We start from the raw sequence: 24674 nt of genomic DNA on the forward strand, positions 1-24674 counted from the left end.
ATATGTCGGGAACGGCACCACACGCTATTGCATCCCAACAACCAGCGGCAGTTCGACAATAATCAACCGCAGCAGACCAAAGGCAATCTCCCACAGCGGAACAACAACAACAACAGGTTCACTCATCGGAACAGCAACCCCCCTCAGAGGCCCAACAACAACAAGCCCCCTCAGAGGCCCAACAACAACCCCACTCAAAGGCCCAACAACAACCCCACTCAAAGGCCCAACAACAACACCCCTCAGAGGCCCAACAACAACACCCCTCAGAGGCCCAACAACAACAAGCCCCCTCAGAGGCCCAACAACAACAAGCCCCCTCAGAGGCCCAACAACAACGCCCCTCAGAGGCCCAACAACACCACTCAGAGGCCCAACAACAACACCCCTCAGAAGCCCAACAACAACAACAACCCCCCTCAGAGGCCAAACAACAACAAGCCCCCGCAACGATCAAAAAACGCAACCCCCAAGAAGGCCGAAACCCAACAAAAATCTTCCGTAGCGGATCGGCTAAAGATCCCAAAACAGGAGCCTACAGAAAGCATAGAGTCACGGGAGACCAATAGGTTGCTGAAGGAAATTGCGGACCAAATGAAGGTCCTGGCAGCGGCAGTTAAGGTTGCACCAGTGCAAGGGGCGGAGGATGTTGATGGCCGCACAGCCATCAAGCCGTACGTGGGTACCACACCGATGGACACCGATGACGACCTCATCGAGTTGGACCTGTAGTCATCGGCGTCCTCCCATCTCATAAAGGGGAACATAATCGATTTCCGCCCATCACTAATCACTCTTGAAAAAGTAGTGCAACAAAAAGATCGTCCTGATCCTTATTTTTGTAAAACCCCCAACTACCCAAATCCAATCAATAAATCTGTCGCCTGACAGCATTTTCAATAATCAAAACAGTGAACCGTTTTCTCCTTTTTTATTTATTTGTGCGTACCATCACGTGAGTATAAAACGTATACTTGTGGTGTTGTCCGTATATTTCGTATGTGTTGTAGTTGTTGCTTTTGCCGGCAACTCATAATCCTAAGGGCTGAATTTCTAAATTACGTCCTTGTGAATGCCCTGAATGTGTGAAAGGATTTGTAAAGTCTAGACAGTATCTACATGAACATTGCCGATCCAGTCGCTAAGAAAATTGACCAAAGCAGTGCCGATTGGCTCATCCCTTCAATTGGAACTGAAGACAATAATCTGTCAATACTATGAAGCTTAGTTTTAATCCGAATTTGGACATAATGCTGGAGTTGTCTCAGTTTGAATTATGTGTTATTTGATGACAACTTACTGAATGTTTATTCAGTATAGGCGATTTTTTCTTTTTATTTCATTTTACTTTGAATCCATTTTTTTCGACTAATTCACAATGTAATAGACCTCGTCGGATAGGAAATTTGAAGTTAATAACATTCCAATTTAAGTTTTGATTGAAGACAACTTACTGTATGTTTATCCAGTATACACGATTTTTTCTTTTTATTTCATTGTACTTCGAAACCAATTTCTTTCGACTAGTTCACAATGTAATACACCTCGATGGCTAGGAAATTTGTGCACTTAAAACAATGCATTTATTTAGTTATATAAACTTTTTGGCAAACATTTTTTATTACAAGTTAATAACGGAAGATAAACGACGTTTAACAAAGTTAATGCGATCCTGACGGGTTTCTAACTCGCGCCATTCATGCCAATATATCTGAAAGAAAGAAACAAATTATGACATTAAGAATACATATTCAAATACAAATTATAAGACACAAACTACAAGGAATTTTGATGAAGAGAAGAAGACGCAAAAAATTAATATCAAAGCAAGATATTCAGAAGGACTCTTTTATATTATTAAAAGTTTATATATCTGCAGTAGAACTTTTCTTCTATACATGTTTATTAGATGATCCTCAGTAGTTATTCTTTGTGTAGATATTTCAAAATGTTATACAGAGACAAATAATCCAAAAAATTAATATGCAGAAGATATTTTTATCTCAATCAGGTATTTTTATCTAAAAAGTCATTTATCAGATGTAAATGTATGTATAATATTCTATTAATGAAATATCTTTAAAAGTGTTCTATACAATGATAATCTTTAAAAATGGACATATAGGATTTGTTGATATGGGTTATTTATTGATTAAATTAGATTATTAATATTCATACTCACCACAACTGATTTATGACCCAATAATTCCAACTGTTTTAATTTCATATCAAATAATCCGGTATGTCTGTTCTTGCCTCGTATCACATTGTTCCAGCCAGCAATAATGAAGGCAACAGTTTCAATATCCTCATGCAGCTTATCACCTAAAAGCTGTTCTCTGGTCAATATAATACCTAAAATTCATATAGAAGATTAAAAAATTTCTTAAAAACCAAATCATAATTCTAGACCTACCATTATAATCTTCCGGACATGCTGGAGAAAGTGGTACCGATTTTCGCTTCACACGATCATAACATATCACAACATCAGCTCTTTCATAATTTGGTAAAATATGTTTCAACTGGCAATGGGGTAGAAATCCAGCTGTAATTTCTTTCATTTGCAGTAATATTCGATCGGTGGCATTCAATTTATATTTTGGATTATTATCGGGTATATAATGCGTCAACATTTTACCCATTGTTTTGCGATATTTATCAGCCAATTGATTACCCTCATAATTGTCATTTGCCAAATTCACCTTGACAAATGTATCCAAGTTGAAAATTTCTCTACTGATGGCTAAACTGGAACCAACGGCATGTTTTAAAAATCTTCGATCTAAGGCAACCGATAACATTTCTTTATCGTAGAAACCCCTTAGAGTGAGATAATGTAGACAGTTGGTAAAACATTTGGGATGTTTCATTATTTCATCAATACGTCCCTTAAGGGATTCTAAAATTTTTTGGCACAGCAAATCTTCGGTTTTTTTGGGTGTTCTAATATTAAATAAAGCCACAGCCAAGGATATACGTTCCAAGTCCTTAAGGCGGGTGTTTGACATTTCATTGTGGAATTTATTGAGGATTTTCTCTACAATTTCCTCGTGGCAACATTGCAGTTCACAGCCAAGTAGGGCAACATGTAGACTTGTTAGTAAATTCATGTCATTAAATTTCTCGGCGCTGATTTTATCCAATAGTTTCATCATTATGTCAACTTGTGGCAGTTTGGAACTGTAACGCAGAACCTAGGATAGAAAAAAATGGTTGTTAATAACTTATTTAAAATTAGAGGGTTCATTATTTACCTTAAGAATTGCAACAAAGGTGATCTCATCCACCGTATCCAATTCCTGCATTAATCTTTCATAAATATAATTTATGAGCTCAGGATTCCGTATGGGCGTCTGTGTCTTAAAGAACCCCATTGACATAACACCCAACTCTCCCAGTGTCATATCCTTGGCACACTTGGCCAAATTAACTTCAAAATCAAACATATCGAACACCGTGCGACGCATGATATTACAGAAGAACATTGTCTGCACCAATTGGGAGGGTTGCATCTTTATAACCTTGCGACCAAGTTTACGCAATGCCTCCCAAACATATTCACATATCCGTGCCAAATTCAACGAATACCATGCATCACAGACCAACAACAACTCATCCGTGGACCACTTTTCTATGCGACGACAACATTCAATGTCCAAAATATTCCACAGCTCCACAAAATTTTGTACTCGAACATTTTCCTCTTGTGGCAGTAGGGTTAATGCTTTTAGCGATCCTCTCAGCTCTTCATCGCTAAGCAAATGGATTCGATCACAGAATTGTTGGACAAATGCCGTAAATGCGTTATTCGATATTAGGCTATTGGTGTTATGGCAGTATTCACATACCCTTTGGAATTGTGCGAAAACTTCACTGGTACTGGCATTTTCCGGCAAACATTTTACAATTTCTTGAAGTTCAATGGAGCTGACATCGGGATGTAATCTCACATCGGTGGCAAATATTTGATATGGTTTCAATGATTCCTCCAGCACCTGATGGGCATGCAGATTCTCCCGGTCCATATAAATTTTGGCAAAGTTGGAAGGCACCAAATGTAAACACCTGGTGGTGGTTAGTGGTTTCCATAGTTTTGTTGTTGTACTTTGGTAACATTGATAAAAATGTAAATTATTCGTTAAAATACTTCTAAATAATTGTCTAGGAAACATAGTAGCACGTTTTTGTTTTAACTTTAATTCATTATTTAACAATGTTCCCGGTGCGGATTTACTCAATGAACCTATCTAATTTAAAAGCGTTCCACATGTAACGAATTGAGGGAGAAAGGCAAAATTCCGTATTGTTTACGAATGAGTGTAATGCATAACGCCAGAAAACATCTGTCTCAATCATAAACAGAGAGCCGAAACCAGCAATACACGTGAAAGAGCAATGTAAACAAAAATTCTCTCTTGGTTAGTCATCAGCGCGCTTTGACGTAACGTACAGTGAGCCAAAAGTATCCACTAGGTATTTCCATTACAAAAATAGCATTTTTAAAAATGGCATAAGTGCGTGATAAGCATTAAAAAAAATTATATTATTTTTTATATGGGAATATGAACATTTTAACTTAAAATTAATGCAATAAAATAAACAATTGGTCTGTTCCCTTACTGCAAGAATCTACTAGTTTCTAATATTTTTGTCGATATCATAAAGGAAAATTTTGTTAAAAAATTTTTGTTTGTAATGTAATATGACACTATTGGCCTGTTCCCGTACTGCAAGAATCTACTCAATTTTACTATTTTCTTCGATATCATAAAGGAAAAAAGTGTTATCGGATTAAAAAATAGTAGATTCTTGCAGTACGGGAACAGACCAAAAATCAATTGCAACCTCACAGTGAAAAGTATCCACCGATATCATTTACAACTTAATAACGGTTAAATAACAACCTCATGGAATATCAAGTTAAATATTGCATAAGAAATTGTTGTACACTTCACGCGTTAGTTTGCTTATTTGGATAGCTATTGTGAGAATTTGAGACCAAGGGACGCCACACAACGATTGCCGAGAGAATTTAGTTCTTCACCATGCTGAACTAGAATAATCTCAACGAAACATATAGGGAATACTCAATATTACTCGTCCTGCTGACCAAAAAATTATATTAAGGCACAAAACTGAGAATCGAATTTGCAATAAGCCGAAAACTAGCGAGAACAAAAAAAAATATTCTATATAAGAGACGTAAAATGGTTGCTCCGACAAGTGACCGATAATCCAAAGCTAGGTGAACCAAAACTTGCTGAATTCGCAGACAAACATCTGGAAAAGAAATGTAACCCAGAAAAAATTCGAGGAATTTTGCGTAGACATGGTAGAGTTGCACTGAAAAAGTCATTCATAAACACACAAAAAACCGAGAATCCATTTGGAGTTAGTTCAGGAACACAAAAAGGATTTTGCATTTTGGAAATCTATTATTTTTGCTGATGAAAGTAAATATAACTTGTTTCGATCCGATGGACGAAGGTATGCCCGAATAAAGTCGTGGACCCTAAGCACATAGTCCCTGCACTGGCGGAGTAGGAAAACTAGTTTTTATTGAAGATTTGTTAAAAGATAATTTGTAATGTAATGCTAAAAAATTGGTATTAAACGGCATATACGTTAGAACTTTTTACCGTGTTAAGCTACTTTATGAGGATTTATTTGACATATATGTGAAGGAATAGACAATTGAAACCCACTGGGTTAACGAAATCCGGTTAAATGTAAACGTACTATTAGGAACATAATTCAAATTTTATCAATATAATGGTCCCATACACAATTCCCAGATCATTCGAGAACGGATGCTTTATAATTGCCCAAAGTTATTCAAACACCTCCTCAGTCTCCGGATTCGAGTCCTAAAAGGATCTTATGGAGTATTCTGGAGAAAAATATTAGAATCCATAACATCTCAAGCATACCAATTCTGTAAAATGCTTTACATCTTACACGGAAAACTTGGTAAAATCGATGCCGGCAAGGTTGAAATCTGTAAAAGATAACAAGGGATATCACACTAAGTATTATTCATCAAAAAAACATTTGCAAAAAACTTTTATATTTGATGCTTTTCACTGTGAGGTTACTATTGCTTTTTTTCACATAAATATTGTTTATTTTATTGCATTAATTTTAAGTTAAGGTCTTCACATAAATAGAGAATAATTCATTGATTAACATGCACTTATGACATTTCTATTATAAAAAAACCAAGTCAATACATTTGACTGTGACTTACCGCTTCACATCAGAAAATATCTGCTCACATAAATATGTCGAAGCAAAATAAGTTACACATACACAATGAAATATCAACAAATGCATTCAGATCTGTTAATATTTTTTTCAAAACTCAATCAGATCGATTATTTCAAACGGTTCAAGTTCGCTTCGAAGTATAAATAATTCCGATTGAATATCAAAACCGCATTTCATTGCATCGCATTTAAACGGATCAACAAAAATGTTCAGCAAAGGCTGCATTTCTTCAAAATCTTTAAAGCTTTGATTTATGCTGTAAAAAGATCTCGTATAATTTTAGTTCATTTTCTTCCACATATATTTGCGACATTTTGAAAACTTAATAAATTCTTAGAGCACGTTTGGACTACTAAATCCTTTCGATCTAAAAAGTCAATTCCTTAGCATATACGTCACCTTAACCATGTTCACAAATCCAGTGGGTTATTTTCGACGTATGCGCTATGGAATTGACATTTGAGATCGATTGGATTTCACAACTTTAAGCGCAGCGTTAGACTTCTAGAACTTCTAGAAATAAATTCGCTCGGAAATCTTGGAGACATGTCCACATTATCAATCTTCTTATTCTTTCCCTGTATATCTTTATTGAATTCATTTTTAATACCAGATAAGTCTGCTAGAAATGCCAATATTCGTCCATACCTTCTATTTCTAAAAATTCCTTGACATATATTCCTAGGTCGAACAAGCGGTTAAGGCATTCCCCACGGCCTAAAGATTCTATATATATATATATATATATTTTTTTTTTTTGCAGTTTTCATTGCCGGAAGTTCTGTTAAAAAATTAGATAACAGAGTTAATTGATGTATAATACAATATAAACTATGAAACTCAATTTACTGCGTTTGTTGCTGTAAAAATGCTTTCAATGACAGCGCTCTTAAAATCTCGGTTTAGAATTTTTCCGACCCTCAACCAAATTTTGTATATGCCAATCTTGTTCTTTATCTGCGTAAACCATTTTGGCTAGCTTTTTCAGTTGTCGACAAAATTTACATGAGTGACTATGTTTTCGCACTGCAATTGTATACTTTTAATTTTTTGGTTGTAAGAGCTCAGGAAAAATTCAGTGATAGTTTTCTTTCGTTAAACAATAATAAATATCCGTAAAATACCACTGGTGGGGCAACATACACAGTAAACTCCATTAAAAAACGGAGTTTTTAACTTTTGGCTTCGATTTTTCAAAAATTTCAAATGGGCTAATAAGATTAGGAAATTAGCTGTTTTTTTCACCATATAAATTTTTGTTTTTATGTCATTTTATGTTTTAATAAATTTTGATCAGAATTGTTTAATTTTCGAATATTTTTGTATATATTTCTTAATAAATAAATGCATTTCCGATATATATGAATACAATACATATATATTTGAACAAAAACACTGTAAAAAATCATGCTGTTCAAAAATACCAAGTAATAAAATATGTATATCAAGCTTAAAGTATATCATAAGTATATTCATTTTAAAGGTTACACATGTACCTATTAGTTAAAACTTATAAGAAACCAAAAATTATAAAACAAAAAATTTTATGAGGTTGGAAAGAAAAAAGTGTTCAAAGGTGCCCCTCCCCCTACTGATACAGCGAACACATATATACTACATTTGCCAACTTATAAACAAATATCGTATAAGTCTGCACTTTCCTCCAGACATATTAAGAAATATTCGCAACTTTGAAAATTTTCGAAAAAATCGGCTTCTACCAATGACCAAACTAATACTTTTCCTGGTAACAGTATGACGTTATAATAGCAACGATTTTGCCAAATCAACTTTATGATTAAAAGTAATTATTGTTTTGATTATATATTCCAATTGTAAAAGTTATCCCTTGCCGTATTGTATCGAAATTTATTACAGCCTTACTTAAAATTCAACTAGCTCGTTCGGCGTTATTCACCACAAAAGTAGAACACATTTATTTCGGTATCTTTTCATAATGGCCAAAGTCAAACATTCACTATCTCACCTTATTTTGCTCACCCTCCGGAACTTGAACCTTAAAAATTTCTCGCTGTTCTCAAGATTCCGGAGACTCTTTAACTCAGGTTGTCATTCCACCAGTATTTGGGATACCAAGAAAATGCAAAAAAGGAAGTCATCAACAATTACAGGAGTATCAACAATAATTTTTCTTCTATTTCCACATGTGTGAACAGCGGTGTAAAAGGTGGAAAGAAATCAAAAGAAACAATTAAAGAAAGAACCAGCACCTTCAGCGCCGGTGTACGCTAAGGGGAATATCACTTAGGATTTTTTTGAAATGTATGCAAGACTTGTTTTAAAATGGACAATCTCAAGTTATTTCATATCATCCCTACTGAATTTTTGTAGTTTATGAAAGACTTTTGTAAAATGGTCAGTCCCAAGCTATTTTATTTTATTATTCAGTCTCTTAAACATAACATGAAAACTATAAATTTGATGTTGTAGTTTCGCCAGAACTGTCGTAGCCCCTTCCGTTGGGTGTGACAGTTCTGGCGAAACTACAACATCAAATTTATAGTTTTCAATGTTATGTTTAAGAGACTGAATAATAAAATAAAATAGCTTGGGACTGACCATTTTACAAAAGTCTTTCATAAACTACAAAAATTCAGTAGGGATGATATGAAATAACTTGAGATTGTCCATTTTAAAACAAGTCTTGCATACATTTCAAAAAAATCCTAAGTGATATTCCCCTTAGCGTACACCGGCGCTGAAGGTGCTGGTTCTTTCTTTAATTGTTTCTTTTGATTTCTTTCCACCTTTTACACCGCTGTTCACACATGTGGAAATAGAAGAAAAATTATTGTTGATACTCCTGTAATTGTTGATGACTTCCTTTTTTGCATTTTCTTTCGTGTCATAATCTTGTTAATTTATCTTCTCACTTTGGACTGTAAGGACAGTTATGATTCTTAGCACCACACAAAACACACTTTTGTCCGCAAATTTGCTTATCACAGTTTTCTTCTCCGCAAAGGAGAAATCTATGCTTGTACCTGCAACCCATTTTTGTATTGTCCAGCCTCCCACGACTATTTTATCCAATGATCGTAGCTTTCGTGCAAATTCGGATGAAATATGACCACATAGAGATAGAAGCGTTTTAGAAATGATTCGCACATTTTCCTTTGACGCTTGAAAACAAAATTAAGCCTCAACAAAAAATTTGCGCATTATGCATAAATCCACTAAATGCATGTAATCTAATGGTATTGGGGTAATCATTCGAACATTAAAGAATTCTAATGACGTTTATTGAGTTAAGTGCTTATTCGTGTGATGATGAGGACATTTTCACACGCGAAAATCTGAAATAAGTCACATGTCTTGCTCAGGGCTGCCAGATTTTTTTTGGAAAATTGTCAAAATTACGATTTTTTTGAACAAAATTCGTCAAAAATTTAAATACGCACATTTAGATATATTTTTTATTAAAAGGAACATAAAAGTGTTATTCAATTTATTAAACACGTTTGTACTTAAAGCTAATCAAGAAATTCATTTAATTTATAAATAAATATTTGAATAGTCATTTCGACTTAAATAAAGTCATTCATTTTGTAAATAAATATTTGAGTTTATCATTTTCAACATGTCGGCTTTAATTAATGTATCATAACAATTTGTTTTGTTAACTTTTTAATAATCTATGGTATAAAGTATCTATTGAGGGAATTTCGACTTTTCATTTTATTAAGATTTACTTGGCTAAAAACACGCTCAACATTTGCTGAGGAATGGGATAATACCATTATCTTCCGTAAAAAATTAGTTATTATAGGAAAAACATATGAGCCATCACCACATTTCAAATCAAATATTGCATTGCAAAAACGAAATAAATCCGTTTCATCATTTTCACAAATGTTATCAAAATCAAACAGCCTTAGTTCGCGAAATTCTGAATCTATTTTTTGTTTTTCATCTGATTTCACAAAATGTGGAAATTCTTTAAGGATATCGAAAAATGAATTATTCTTTTCATTTCTAATATGCGTGGGACTTATCATAGATAAACTTTTAAAAATGCTTTCAAAATCTAATATTTTAAAATTTGTGTACAAAGTTCAATACAGAAATTTATACAGTTATTATATATTTTACTCGATTCACTTGAATTAAGTTTTGTTTTCGTTAACAATTTGTTTGCATATATGCCTAAATATATTTGATTATTGTCTATGAAATTGTTTCTATTATTATAATGAACTAAATATATCTGATCAGTCTTTAAAAATTCATGTTTTACAATATTACTTATTAAAGTCTTGAATAGTATTTCCATTTGGGAACCCAAATTTTGTCATATTAGTAAAATGACCAAAAATCGTCATTTTTTGGGCAAAAATCGTTCAAATCGTCATTTTTCAATTTTTGACCAAAAAATCGTCAAAATGACGATAAATCGTCAAATCTGGCAGCCCTGGTCGTGCTATGTGTTAATGTTCCATTACATTTCTTCTGCGTACATTTTGAGCATTAATTCCAGACCAAATCCTAAGTATGTTGATAATTCATCCTTAAATCAAGCAAAAATTCTTCACATGTCGCTGGCTTACATTTTGCTATGAAAGGCCAATTGGAAATACTGGTTGACTTTCTACATTTGTAATTATACCCTCGTCCTTAAGGTGAATTGTATATTAAATTTGGCATTCAAAAATGTTAAAATTGGCATTCAATTTTTGTGATCGTGTATTTAAGTATTTTTTCCAACAGGGCATTTATTATGAGAGAGCAATGTTATTTAGAATTCTGTAATATTATAATTATAACAGGACAATGTTATGCATCATTCTGTAATGTCTCCTTACATTTTGTTCTCTCCTCTTACTCATTATCTTGCTCTCACCAACACGCCAAACATGTTGCGGCAACATTTCTGCAAAGTGTTGCCAGTTTGAACACAATGTTGTGGCATGTGGTTTTATTTTTAGTATACATACCTGATTCATAAGTTCGTGTCTATCCAATTGGGCTGGGTCGCTTGTGATTTGTGAAAAGAAAATAATTTTATTTTTTTAGGAAAGGAGTTGAACTAATGGTAAGTGTTGCAAATAATTTGGTAATAGTTTAAGAAATATACTTTTGTATTATATACGAATATGTAGTAGTAAAAACTAACTGTGTCGTAATTTCATTGCCAAAGAGGAAGAGAACAACATGAAAATAATTTTGATAACAAAATAGAGTTGCCATGTGATACGGAATAATTTTATAGTAATAATTCAGTTTCGGAAAAATATACTTTTAAAAGTTCTTTAATATTTTTCTTGAAACCCGTTCGTGTTTTACGGAAGTAGTAACATTTGCCGTTATCATTATAACAAATGCCGTTATCATTATACAATCTTTGCAAAAACAAAACGATTAATCCTCAACAAAATGCATTTTGCAATAATAGTTTGTCGAAAACCATGTAGGGGGCGCTTCTCATTACAGAGACTTTTTAGTTTTAAAACGTTCAAAAAATCTAAGATCATAGTTCAAATTTATATTTTATAAAAAAATCCAGATAACAAAATGTGGATTGAGTGCTTTAAAATCCTCGCGAATGAGAGTACGAATTTTAGAAGAAGTTTACACTTAATGCTTTTGTTTTGTGTGAGAGCTCTCGCGATAAGTGAGGGATCAAGATCAGTGTTGCTCAGCCCTTTAATTTTTCGTGACAAGAAACCACAAGTATTCTCTCTCAATTTAGTGGTGTTTTACGCTGTTAGTCATAGGCATTCGTCATGAGAGTTTTTTCTCTCTCTCTCTCTCTCTCTCTTATTGGTACTCCACTTAGATTTGCCGTTTGTTTAGCATAGGCGGGAGAGTAACATACAAATGCAAGTATTATGAGCATCACTGATCAAAATATAGCAGTGTAGAACAGAACTAAATTGAGAGTGAGTGAGAGCTTAACTGAGAGATCATAATCGAAAATGTCTGAAATGAGAATACATCAACGCTATCGCACTATTTTGTGCAAACGTGAAATAAAGTGGATTTTTACCGATATATGTGTTCGAATATCACAAAAAATTCGAGTGTGTGAGAAAAAAGAGAACTCAGAGATCGATATTTAAAAAAAACAGGATTGGTTTCAGCCAATTGCACTAAAAAAGTTATTAACAAGTCATATTTGCTGTAACCACGGCTGTTGGCTGACTATTTTTTGATAAAAAATGGCGTTACGTTGGTTACTTTATGGTAACTTAAAAAATGTATAAAGCGAAACAAAAAGTAAGAATTAGATGTATATTTGACATATGCAAGGCCTATTAATAATGTCATCCAGGGAATCCAGCTGCATATTGGCGGCTTCTCAAGTTTGCTGTCAAAATCCATTATTGTGAATTGACGTTTATTATGAAAACATAAAGACGTCCAAATTTTTGACATTTGACATGAGAAAAAACAGCAGACTTGCTGGGTGACCTTATAAATAGGTCTTGGACATGTGTGTGTGAGGTATTCTTTGTAGCAGCGTTCGAAAATAAACATTATGGTACCGTTCCATAGTGTTCTGTACCGTACCAAGGTGGATAGGTACACTAAAATAACGTACTGTACCGGAACACAAACACTAAAAATATTTTTAGCGTTACTGTTCCGGAGCACAACGAAAATCTTAGCGTACCAGCTGCGGTACACTAAAAAATCGAAGTGTGCCGACAGCGGTACACTAAAAAATCGTAGTGTACCGACAGCGGTACACTAGAAAATCGTAGTGTACCGACTGCGGTACACTAAAAATCGTAATGTTCCACTTGTCGGAACAATACAAATCGTAGCGTTCCACTTACTTGAACTGTACTGGTAGTGTACCATACATGTCTCTTTTGTTTTTTAAGGAAAAATGAGATCAAGTAATAAAAAATAAAAATGTTTTTGCAAAATAGTCAGGCTTAATCCCAGTTTGTTTGTTTTTATAAAAAACAACTATTTATTAGTGGAGAATGTATGGCATTGTCCGCCGAGGGGTAAGGCAGGGAAGACTATAGTTTCGGATCTCGCCACTGATCCTCATCAGTTCCCTTAGTTTTTTGTTGGGATATTCTCCCCAGAAGCTATTAATAGCTTCTTTACAAAAAACCTTTCAAACCCAAATGTCTCTTGTGACAATTCGAAGTTCTTACGTTACCAGCGATACGACCCCAATGAGAAGTTCGTTTCGTTGGCGCCTGACTTCGTGGTCAACAAGGCATTTACAGACAACTACATTACATTTCCCACTGCTATGTGTCGTCACATTGTGACGAATGCACATAACGTTGTTGTTGGTATTGCTAGTTAAAGCAATAAACCAATAAACCATTCGTCACAATGTGACGACACATAGCAGTGGGAAATGTAATGTAGTTGTCTGTAAATGCCTTGTTGACCACGAAGTCAGGCGCCAACGAAACGAACTTCTCATTGGGGTCGTATCTCTGGTAACGTAAGAACTTCGAATTGTCACAAGAGACATTTGGGTTTGAAAGGTTTTTTGTAAAGAAGCTATTAATAGCTTCTGGGGAGAATATCCCAACAAAAAACTAAGGGAACTGATGAGGATCAGTGGCGAGATCCGAAACTATAGTCTTCCCTGCCTTACCCCTCGGCGGACAATGCCATACATTCCCCACTAATAAATAGTTGTTTTTTATAAAAACAACAAACTGGGATTAAGCCTGACTATTTTGCAAAAACAAAATACAAATGGTATCCCAAATAACCCGCCAAACACTACTGAAAAATAAAAATGAATATAACTTTATTTGCAATTACAAATGGTAGGTATTTTGGCCAGTTTTTGTGACAAAATTATACAGCTTTGGACAAAATGTTCATTAATTTACACAACGAACACGATTTTTCCCATAATATTAGGAGATCTCATTGTAAAATTTTAGTATGAAAAAAAAATCTTAAAAAAATATACCTGCATCCATCTATGATTCATCCATTTAGGAAATTTTGTTTTCCGACAAATGGAACACTTCGATTTTAAGAGTTCCGCCAAGTGGATCACTACGATTTTTAGTGTTCCGGCAAGTGGAACACTACGATTTTTAGTGTTCCGGCAAGTGGAACACAATGATTTTTAGTGTTCCGACCGCGGTACGCTACGATTTTTTAGTGTTCCGACCGCGGTACGCTTCGATTTTCTAGTGTTCCTACCGCGGTACACTACGATTTTTAGTGCTCCGACAGCGGTACACTACGAATTTCGTTGTGCTCCGGAACAGTAACACTAAAATATTTTTTACTGTTTGTGTACCGGAACACTAACGCTAAAATTTGTGTTTGTGTTCCTACGATAGTGTACCGTTTTTTTGTAAAATTTTTATTTTTAATGGAAAAAAATTATAATTATTTCCCATATATATAATTTTTGCGAACACTGCTTTGTATATAACAAATGCAACAGCTTATTTTTTACTCAGATAGTTAAAAAAATACCAATCTGGATAGACAGTCAAAACAAATAAAAAGTTAACGATTGTTGTTTTTCGTGAACTAAGGTTTTTCGATTTTAATAAAATTTGTGAAAATAATGAAACGGGTGTAATTCGTTTTGGGAATGACATATTTGATTTTAATCGTGGTGATGGTGATGTTTTCCTAGGTATTATAGGGAGATTCGTCAGCCAATGTTGAGCGCGTTTTCAGCGAAGTTATTCGTAATAAAATGAAATTCCCCCAATAAGGATTCAAGGAGGGTATACTTTACCATACCAAAATTATTTGAAATTAAAATCGAAATAACTATTCAAATATTTAATTTTAAAATAAATAAATGGTTATGTTCTTTTTAATACAAAATATATTTAAATATATCTAGTTGTGTCTTTTAAATTTTTGACGATTTTATAAAATAGATTTGGATTGAATTTTGTTATAAAAATTGTTATTTTGTCGATTTTCTATAAAAATAATCTGACAGCCCTGGTTATGAATGAAATTGGTATTAGTATTACACTCAAACGCCTAGAATTTCCTGCTACCTTTTATGAACCTATGAAATATTAAAACATTAACATATTCCCAATTTTTATAGTTTCTTGTTCGCGTACTTTTCGTTTTTATTTTTACCACTCATGCACAAAATAGTACGATAGCGGTGATGGCTAAATTCTTACTCTCCTTTTTCTCTGTTAGTCAGTTTTATGATTATTTCTCATTTACGCTCTCACACACTTACTCTCAATTTAGTTCTGTTCAACACCGATTTGTACTCACGTTGGCTCTTTTACTAGTGCCAATATTTCGTGCTGTAACACTTGTATGTAATTAATATTTCATATCCTTGGACCTCAGTACTGGGAAGGAAGGATAGTGACATTTGTTTAAAAGTCAAATCTCTACAATAATCGATGTCGTGTGCATTACTGATATATACTGAAAAATGTTTCACAAAACTGTAACATAACATTAGGCTGAATGGTAACTATGTATGTGGTAGTTAATACGTAATGGCATTGCCAGATGATATTTGTTTGATTATGAAATTGCTCTCCTCTGCCGAGCTGTTGTCTCTATCTTGTCACTCATTTGTTCACATTTTCTTTTAACATACATAAATGAAATGAAATATAGAATGTATGTGCGTATGTTAATGTAACAGTATTTTTGTTTGAATATCATATTTTAGCAGATGTACGATTATTCTATTATAACTGTTAAACACACACTCGCACTGGAAACATGAGAAGGGAGAGTAATGTCAAAGAAAATAATACATTCAGATTCTTTATTTTATAACTAAATGCGAAATAACGAAAGTTACCATAATTCACATTAACATCCGATTGGTCTTTCGTCAAGACAACAAGTAAAAAAGTGTCAGTCGGCGTTGCCGACAGATATATACCCTTACACAGGTTTTATTATTTTTATAAGGTATATGTTAATTAAAGACGTTACAGATTTTATATTGATCAAATATATAATATTGGGCCTTTTTGTATCATTTACTAGATGAGAGGGCAGACGGGTCCCATCATCCGACTTGATCTAGGCTTAGTAAAGTTAATAGGTTGTGAAAAATTTGGTTCAAATCGGGCATTCCATTCGGCTAATATTGGATTCACAAATATTGAAAATGTTGACCATTTGTGTGGATCAATGGAGCCCATCTTCCGACTTGATATATTCTTGGTTATGATAACAGGTTGTGCACAGTTTGGTTCAAATCGGACATTCCATTCGCCAGATATTGGATTCATAAATATTAAAAATGTTCACCTTTTGTGGGGGACGTACCAGATGGAGTGGACCAAGGGGTCCCGTCTTCAAACTTAATCTAGGCTTGGTAAAGATAATAGGTTGTGCAAAGTTTGGTTCAAATCGGACATTCCATTCGCCTGATATTGGATTCACAAATATTGAAAATTTTCACAGAAATTTATTTCTGTCAGCGACAAGATTAAGGAAAGAAGTCTGTTGTGTGTTTTAAGTATAGGAGGGTTTTATTGCTTCGTTTTCGGCACAGTTGATATTGGGGATATTGTGCGAGACTAGGGTAGGGGTTGGGATATGGGGGACAAGGCTGGGATGAGGCCAGTGATCTGGCCGGGGCCAATTGCCTAGAGCTGCCACCTGGACGACGGAAGCACCTGTGCGTTATGTAGGCGTAGTGGCTTAGGACAACTCACTAGCGCCCACCGCTTAGAAAGAGTCCCTTGGTTGACTGGGGCCTGGGGTAACCTGGAGTCCTAGTGGCGTACGAAAACTCACTAGGGGTACGTCGAGCGGCCTGGAAGTGGCTTGTCCAAACTCACCTGTTGTTTCGCGAGTCAGGGGTCGGTGGTTTCAGTGGCAACGGGAAGCTCACTTCACCTTCAGTCCTCTTCACTCCTTGATTCTTCATTGACTCACCTGTTAAAAGGGGTTTATGGTATTTCAACTCAGCAACAAGTCAACGCCCTTTGACGTGCATTTTGTCGCTTGTTGTTTACATGCTCCAAAATATCGAACGGTAAGTTGTTTTGATGCCTAAATCGTAAACAACTTCGCACGGAATTTGAAACAATTTGTTGTGCGAATTCAAGTTCATATATTAATTCAATATCTTAGATTCTAAAATTTAATAAATTGGCCGCCAATAAGTAGGATATCAATACTCGGGTGTAGCGGGAAACGAGCCTGCGACTTCCGACATCACACAAGTGATAAATGTGCATATTGTAAAGTAGTATTTAAAGAAAAATATTTAATTAAAAATATGGCTGCCAAAAGAAAACGACCATTCCATCAGGGTGCGCAAAATTCGTTCACGAATTATTCAAAATACGTTCTTTTTCGTTTTGGGCTCATTTTACGAATGAATTTGTCGCGATTAATTCTTTACCAGACGAGCATTCGCCAAACGAATTTTCGCACGCCCATGACAAACGAGTGAGAGCACACAACAACGATCGTTCCTTTCGTTTGGTGATTGAAATTCTTTCTGACATTCGCTCACGAATAAACCTGGAAGAAAATGTAATCGTTATTCATGAAACGTCATCCGGAATTAGCGCAACGAGAAGCTGAGGGGATTAGCAAGGGAGGAGCTGTTGTAACAGAAGTAAAATCTAAAAATGGTTTTCATAGTGAAAGCAATATCTGACGGGGACGAAACAGGAAAAGTATTGGCTGCAAAAGGATGCCGCAATGTGTACTCCACTTGTTTTTTCGGCGAACGGCAAAACAGCACCCCCAATGGTAATATTCCCATATGTGCGGCAAACAGTATGCCTGAAAATTGGTTCCTAGGTAAGTCAGAAACCGGACGGATGAAACATTTTTTGAATATGTAGTAAATGGTGTAAACAGTTGGCTTAAAGAAAACAATATTCACTAACTCAAATACAACACACACAATGCAGCCAGCTGATGTAGTAAGTGTATTTAAGCCACTAAAATCCGAATGAAAAAAGACCGTAAGAGACTTGCAAAAAAAGTTTGAAAATTTAAGTAAATGTCTATCGATATCAAGTTTTTGCCCGTTCTTAAAATGGTTCTTACTAACATAGATATTAAAACTTCTATAAAAAGAGGGTTTCGGAAATGTCGGCTATTTTCTTTCAATCCAGATAATGTGGATTACACGAAATGTGTAAGAAATACATTAGAAGTGTTCAATAACGACCCTATGAAATGCGATTCAACTGAAGACTATGCTAAAGAGCAGTGTACAAAATCAGACATCGACGTAACTATTCGTGCAATAAATTCTATAGCTACAACTTTATGAAGACGTTAGATGAATGTAAAGAAAGGACTCTAAATATTGATTTGTTAGACGATGATACAACAGGTACATATGTAATCGATACAAATGGAGATTTGGAATTAGAAAGGAATGACGATTCTGCAGAAATTGCAACTGAAGATAATATGAACCTTGTTAAAACTTTCTATTGCACATTTGACGTTTCCACAGTTCCCGACATGGTCCAGCTACTAGCACTATGACTGAAAGTAATAACCTGTTGAAACTTGAAACATATTATAACAACATATTTCATAAATATAATTTCCATAGATTACAAACAGTGCCGCCTCAATGTCGCAATCGTTCGAAAAACATCATTATTTTCCATCACCGACGAAGTCTTCACAATCCAAAACTAAAAAAACTAGAATTTTTGCAATCGTTTTATGGGAAATATATCAAAACCTGGATCGATATACCCCGTTTGTTCCATATATGTTTCCTATTTTTATTTTTGCGATATATATTGCTTGTTCTCTCGTTATGATATCATAACAAAAGAGGAAAAGCCATCTTCTGGCATTTGTTGACGTATGAGTTGAGTAGAAGTTCATCTGTACCTTGTAAGGTGTGAGTACATTGAAAACATAAAACGCATTTTCTGCAAAATAACTTTTTTTATTTATGCCAGTCTTGGAACAAATTAGAGCATTGTCTTTGACAATATACAGAATGAACTTTACAAAAAATGCCTTGTTAACCTCGAAGAGAGGCTCCAGCGAAATTCTCATGCAGTTTATGTCGTTGGTCAGCTAAGTACTTGGCTTTGTTACAAGAGACATTTGGGTATGAAAGGTTTTTTGTATAGAAGCAATAGCTTCTGGGGAGAATATCCCAACAAAAAACTAAGGGAACTGATGAGGATCAGTGGCGTGATCCGAAACTATAGTCTTCCCTGCCTTACCCCTCGGCAGACAATGCCATACATTCCCCACTAATAAATAGTTGTTTTTTATAAAAACAACAAACTGGGATTCAGCCTGACTATTTTGCAAAAACAAAATACAAATGGTATCCAAAATAAACCGCCAACACTACAAAAAAATATTCAATATACAGCTTTGTTGGTTTGCTATTTTGTTGTACGATATCTTATATTCCCAAATGATATTCCATATATGTTTGCAATTTTTTTTTTAATTTCGATTACATAAATGGGAAACATATATGGTTTACTATCAAAAATTAGGGAATCGAAACTTATATTTTTCTTCATAGCCAATGATCGTTAAGTAATTGGGTTCAATACATGAATTGATTTTTGGCTTATACACCCGTACATTACTAAAGCAACATTAAACAACGAAAATACTCAACAGAATATGTTGCATACCCTAAGGCGTTATGATTATTTATAAATGAATAGCAAGAAGGATGTTGCCAGTCAAGAATTATGAATTCTTTTTTGGTGCCCTGTTTAACATGTTGCTGCGTCTTTTATTGTTATTCTTTATTTAGTTTCTACCGAACTGCGGTGGACAAGAGTATATCAGGCCGTTCGTTTGTTGGCATTTGCAGTTTTTGTTTTATAGCTAACATAAAGAGGGTATGTTAAACAAATATATTTACACTAATGTTAATAGAAAATAGAAGATATACGTTTGTTACATGTTCACATGCTCGTTGAATAAGTAAAGGGTGAGTGCAGAAGAGAGAAAGAGACATTTTTATGCCAAATATATGAAAACATAATAAACAGGGTTACCGAGTCCACAATTTTACCGAGTTGTTCATTATGTGAATAATACCATAGACAGACGACAGCCTTAATTTGCATTAAAAATTTCTTAATTTGAATTAATATTTACCCCTGACAGACGAGAGTTTCTGCATTTACGAAACAGTTTTTTGCTTCAAAACAATTGTTTGTCTGTGTGTATGATGAAATTTTTTTACATTTGTTTCGATATTTTTTGGGATTACATCTTTAGGAAATAGATACATGACATAAAGGAGGAATAGCAACTACGATCTCAGCAAAACAGCTCCCAATTTAACAAAATCGTTGAAAATTGCCTTCATTTCTTATTTTTATTTTCATAAATATAAATAAATTTGACAAGAAACAATTAATTTTCGACAGCATTGCCATATTGAAATTGCCTAATTCAGTATAAATTCAGTTTGATTTTGTGCATTAACAACACATAAAAATGAGGATAATGTACAAGTTAATTTGAATTAAGGCTGTTAATGCAAATTAAGGCTGTCGTCTGTCTAGGCTATAATATTTGTAGAACAGGGGCATTAACTAAATAGGTTATAGACGACAAAATGCTCTCACCATTCCTCTTTGAATTGAGTCTGCTGACTGTGCAAGTCAATTTGAATGCTGATATACTTAAATGTTTGAACCATTTGATTTGGAAAACGACTAAATGTATTTTGTTTTGAGCAAATACTATATCATCAGATAAAAAGATTAATGAAAACATTATAATTTTTTTTCAAAAAACGACTTTGAATAATTTTGAAAATAAAATTCTATGTCGCTTAATGCATGTCCGGTCGTCTGTTGATATCACAATAGAGCTTTGCTGATGTTTGATATTGAAAAATTTTCAACCGAATTAGCTTTAAGGGAACCCCCCCGCCCCCATTCATGATTTTAATTTTTCAAGATTTTCAATGTGCTGGTAAACCAACACCAAAGTTTGTTAAGGTTTGTTGTTGTTTTTATACCCTTCACCACACTGTGGTACAGGGTATTATGTCTTTGTGCATATGTTTGTAACAGGCAAAAATAATCGAGATAGACCTATGGTTCCTTTTGAGAATATGCATAGAATCACTTTCTGAGTCGATTTATGCATGTCCGTCCGTCCATGTATTTTTGTTAAAAAAGTACAGGTCGCATTTATGATCCGATTTGGAAGAAATTTGGTACAGGCCACTTAATTGGTCCAAGGACGAACGAAAAAATATTTTTGGAAAATCGCCGATTTTTTACCAAAAACCAAGTTAAAAAATAAGGAAGATCTTCACCGATTGGCTTTATCCTAGTTCATACGAGAGCTATACACTCACAGAGAAACGTGTAAAAATTTGGATTCGATTGGGTTATTAGTTTTTGAGTTATCGTGCCGCCATTCGCAAAAGAGAAAAACGTGTTTAAAGTTTGAGATGCCCTTTAGCCGCCACTTGATGCTGACACAATAAATCGGCTATATCTTCAAGAGTTCCTGAGGTTTTCACTTGAAAATTTGTAGGGACATTCTTGAATTAGTGCAGATTCGAATTAAATCATGCATGCATTCACATTTCGTTTCGTTTTGCGGCTGTTCTTAAGCATCAAACCCGGTTTACTTAGTGCAAGTTGTGTGCTAACAGTTGGAAGCGAACTTCGTTGCGCTAATTGATACGTCAGTGGGTTTAAATTGTCAATTCCATTGTAAATATGTCAAATAAATCCTCATAAAGTTGGTTAACCCGGTAAAAAGTTCTAATGTAAATGCCGTTTAAGTGGCTTTGGTAAATTTTGCACAATCTAAAGAACAGGGATGGTCCGTATGACGAATTTTTAGGTTTTCGACTGTCAAAAAGGTGTAAAAGTCGAAAACGTCATATACCTGTATAAAATGTAATAAATGTAGAAAACGTCATTTATTCGAATATTATTACCATATACCGTTATTTTCAAGAATATATATTATTTTTACATATATCTGTCTATTCCATACTAGAACTAATACAAAATTCTAAACTTTCTGGAGAAAAAATTTTTGAAATTTGATATGGATTTCAGTAAAGCATACGTAATTTCCAAATTCATAATTTGGAAATATCTATTTTGTCAAAAACCTAATGGGTTTGGGTGGATTTCCGACGTTTCTGATGTATGTATTATACGTCGAAAATGTATGTCATTTACGTCACTGTTTCTGACGGACCATCTCTGCTAAAGAAGATCTCCGTATATATTTTTCGAAGATGTTATGGCTCCACACCGTCCCAATAGTATTGGTATGTTGTCCCGGTTCCGAATCAACAAAAGTTTGTTGATGGTTAACTCGATAATGAGTATAACTATTCTCTATTCGAAATTAACCTTCCAGTAATGCAAAACCTGGAATTTTAATAACAGTATCACGATTTAATTAACCTACAAAGACAATGAAACAAATATTACTGCTCGATTATTGGGGTTCTATACTAAAAACTGCTATCAACTGAAATGGACAATTCAAATGGTTCAAATCGCCTTCGCACCGCAACAGGATGTGCTCAGATGGCGATAATTAAGTAAGGATGATGTCAGCACCGCAACATAACGTATTTCTATATCGGCAGTTCCTGCTGGTTTGAGATCCGTGCCTTCAACACATTCTAGCTACATCGCTTAAGCCAGTTGAGTCGTTTATTCTTGAAAGTGGTTTAAGTCCACTTTTTCTTAAACGGCGTATACATTACAACTTTTTACCGGGTTAACCTACTTTATGAGGATTTATTTGACACATATGCAAAGGAATTAACGAAATGCAGTTAAATGTAAACGTACTGTTATATTGAGATATTGAAAGGTTTGAGTTTGATTTGTTTCAAAAATATTGTTAAGTGGTATTAATTTTGTTTGTGGCTTTGTATCCCTAAACATGATAGAATATATAAAGTTAAGTAAACTTTTCTTGAAAACCAAAATGTGTATCAAAAACTAAAATGGACTTATCAGAAATCAAAATAAACGACTCAATTCATACGTCGACAAATGCCGATAGACGGCTTCTTCTCTACTGTTATGATCTCGTAGCAATATATGACAATTATATAAGATTGGAAAACGTATAATTTTGAGTGCAGATCTCTGTTATGCCGGAAGACCCTTGCATACGTTTTCATAAACTATTTTCTCAAAATGGTTTTATGTACCAACACACAGACGGTAACTAATCCTCAATTCAACATCTTTGGAGTTTGACGGGACAGTCATACCATTGTAAGCTGTATGGAAAACAGGTTTATTGTGATATAAATGCAAATTAATAATGTTATATTCATATATTAATGTGTTCTATATGTTCTTGTATTCCTCTTTTCCCCTATCTAGTTTATATTTTACAAGCTTGCAAATGATTAGTTAATAGTTCAATTGATCATTATTGATTAGTAATTTATTGTATGCATCGATTTTTGTCTTATCTTATGCTCATCCACATTGACGCGAAACATTTTCTCATTTAACAGTGTAATGTTGCATACCATCAGGCGCAATGATAAATTTATACATGTTGGCCATTAACATATGACGTTGCCAGTTCGAAATAAATACGATTTTCTGCTATATTGCTTGTATGTTGCGACGTGTTTTATTGTTTTCGATTTAGTTGCTCTTCGACTGCAGTGTGTGCGTCGTGCCGTTCGTTTGTTAGCATTTCGTTTTTTTTTCGTCTATTCTTTCGAAGTATTTTTTGAGCTGCTATTGTAGTTGGCATATCAACATAAAAAGGTATGTTAAATGATTACATTCACTTTTATGTGTTATAGACGATATATAAAATATTTGTAATATTATATTACTACATATAAACATTTAGCCCAATGTATAGTTTTGCTCACTTATATTTTGTTTTCAATAGGGGTGGGTGGCAGTCAAGGGAAATGAGAGATTATGAGAAAGCGGAGGAGTAGAAGAGTAAAAGAGAGGTTATAAGAGAGAGGAGAAATTTAAAAAAGGGTTACCACGTAAACCATTTAAAAGAGTTGCCGTTTAGCAAAAAAAGTTTTATTGATATTGAAAAGCGTATATGTTGGTAATTATAGGTTACATTCATGGCATAATTATACAAGATAGTCTCATGCAGTCATGTGTTTCCAATTCTTTCATAAATTTGCCTTTGACAGTATTTAGCTTTCATAATTTAAATAAAAATATCTTCATTCGAAATGTACGCATATCATGTGTTCAGTGGCAAAAAATGCTAAATAATTTATATTTTTAAGTGATTATTTATACTCTTTCGAGTCGAGTTTAATGATCTAAGTTTTTGAAATGAAAAAGAAAGCCAGGAGAAGAACCTACGTACACACCATATGTAAGTTTCGCATCAGGGCGGAATAAATACAAGTTATCAACATACGACATTTGTAAATCCGGCTATGTGGCAATATGGCTGGATGAGCCGATCAACCATCGGCGAAACGCGTCACATAATGGTGGGTACGTAGGTTC

The 24674-nt window shown here is 34.3% G+C and overlaps 1 protein-coding gene across 1 annotated transcript in view; it reads right to left on the reverse strand.

Moving 5' to 3' along the window:
* Nucleotides 1–1621: 1621 nt before the first annotated feature.
* LOC133338447 (FAST kinase domain-containing protein 5, mitochondrial-like) overlaps nucleotides 1622–24674 on the reverse strand; it is a 36458-nt gene continuing 13405 nt past the window's right edge. Inside the window, exons 2-5 of the mRNA XM_061546620.1 lie at nucleotides 3258–4107; nucleotides 2417–3197; nucleotides 2183–2355; nucleotides 1622–1711 (exon numbers count right to left, since the gene is read on the reverse strand). Of these exons, the coding sequence (XP_061402604.1) occupies nucleotides 1622–1711; nucleotides 2183–2355; nucleotides 2417–3197; nucleotides 3258–4107 (1894 nt within the window). The remainder of the gene's footprint in view (nucleotides 1712–2182; nucleotides 2356–2416; nucleotides 3198–3257; nucleotides 4108–24674) is intronic.

Source organism: Musca vetustissima, unplaced genomic scaffold, assembly GCF_032173495.1.
Source record: "Musca vetustissima isolate MV318-11 ecotype Yass unplaced genomic scaffold, APGP_CSIRO_Mvet_v1 utg38649, whole genome shotgun sequence".
In the NCBI taxonomy this organism is placed as follows: Eukaryota; Metazoa; Arthropoda; class Insecta; order Diptera; family Muscidae; genus Musca; species Musca vetustissima.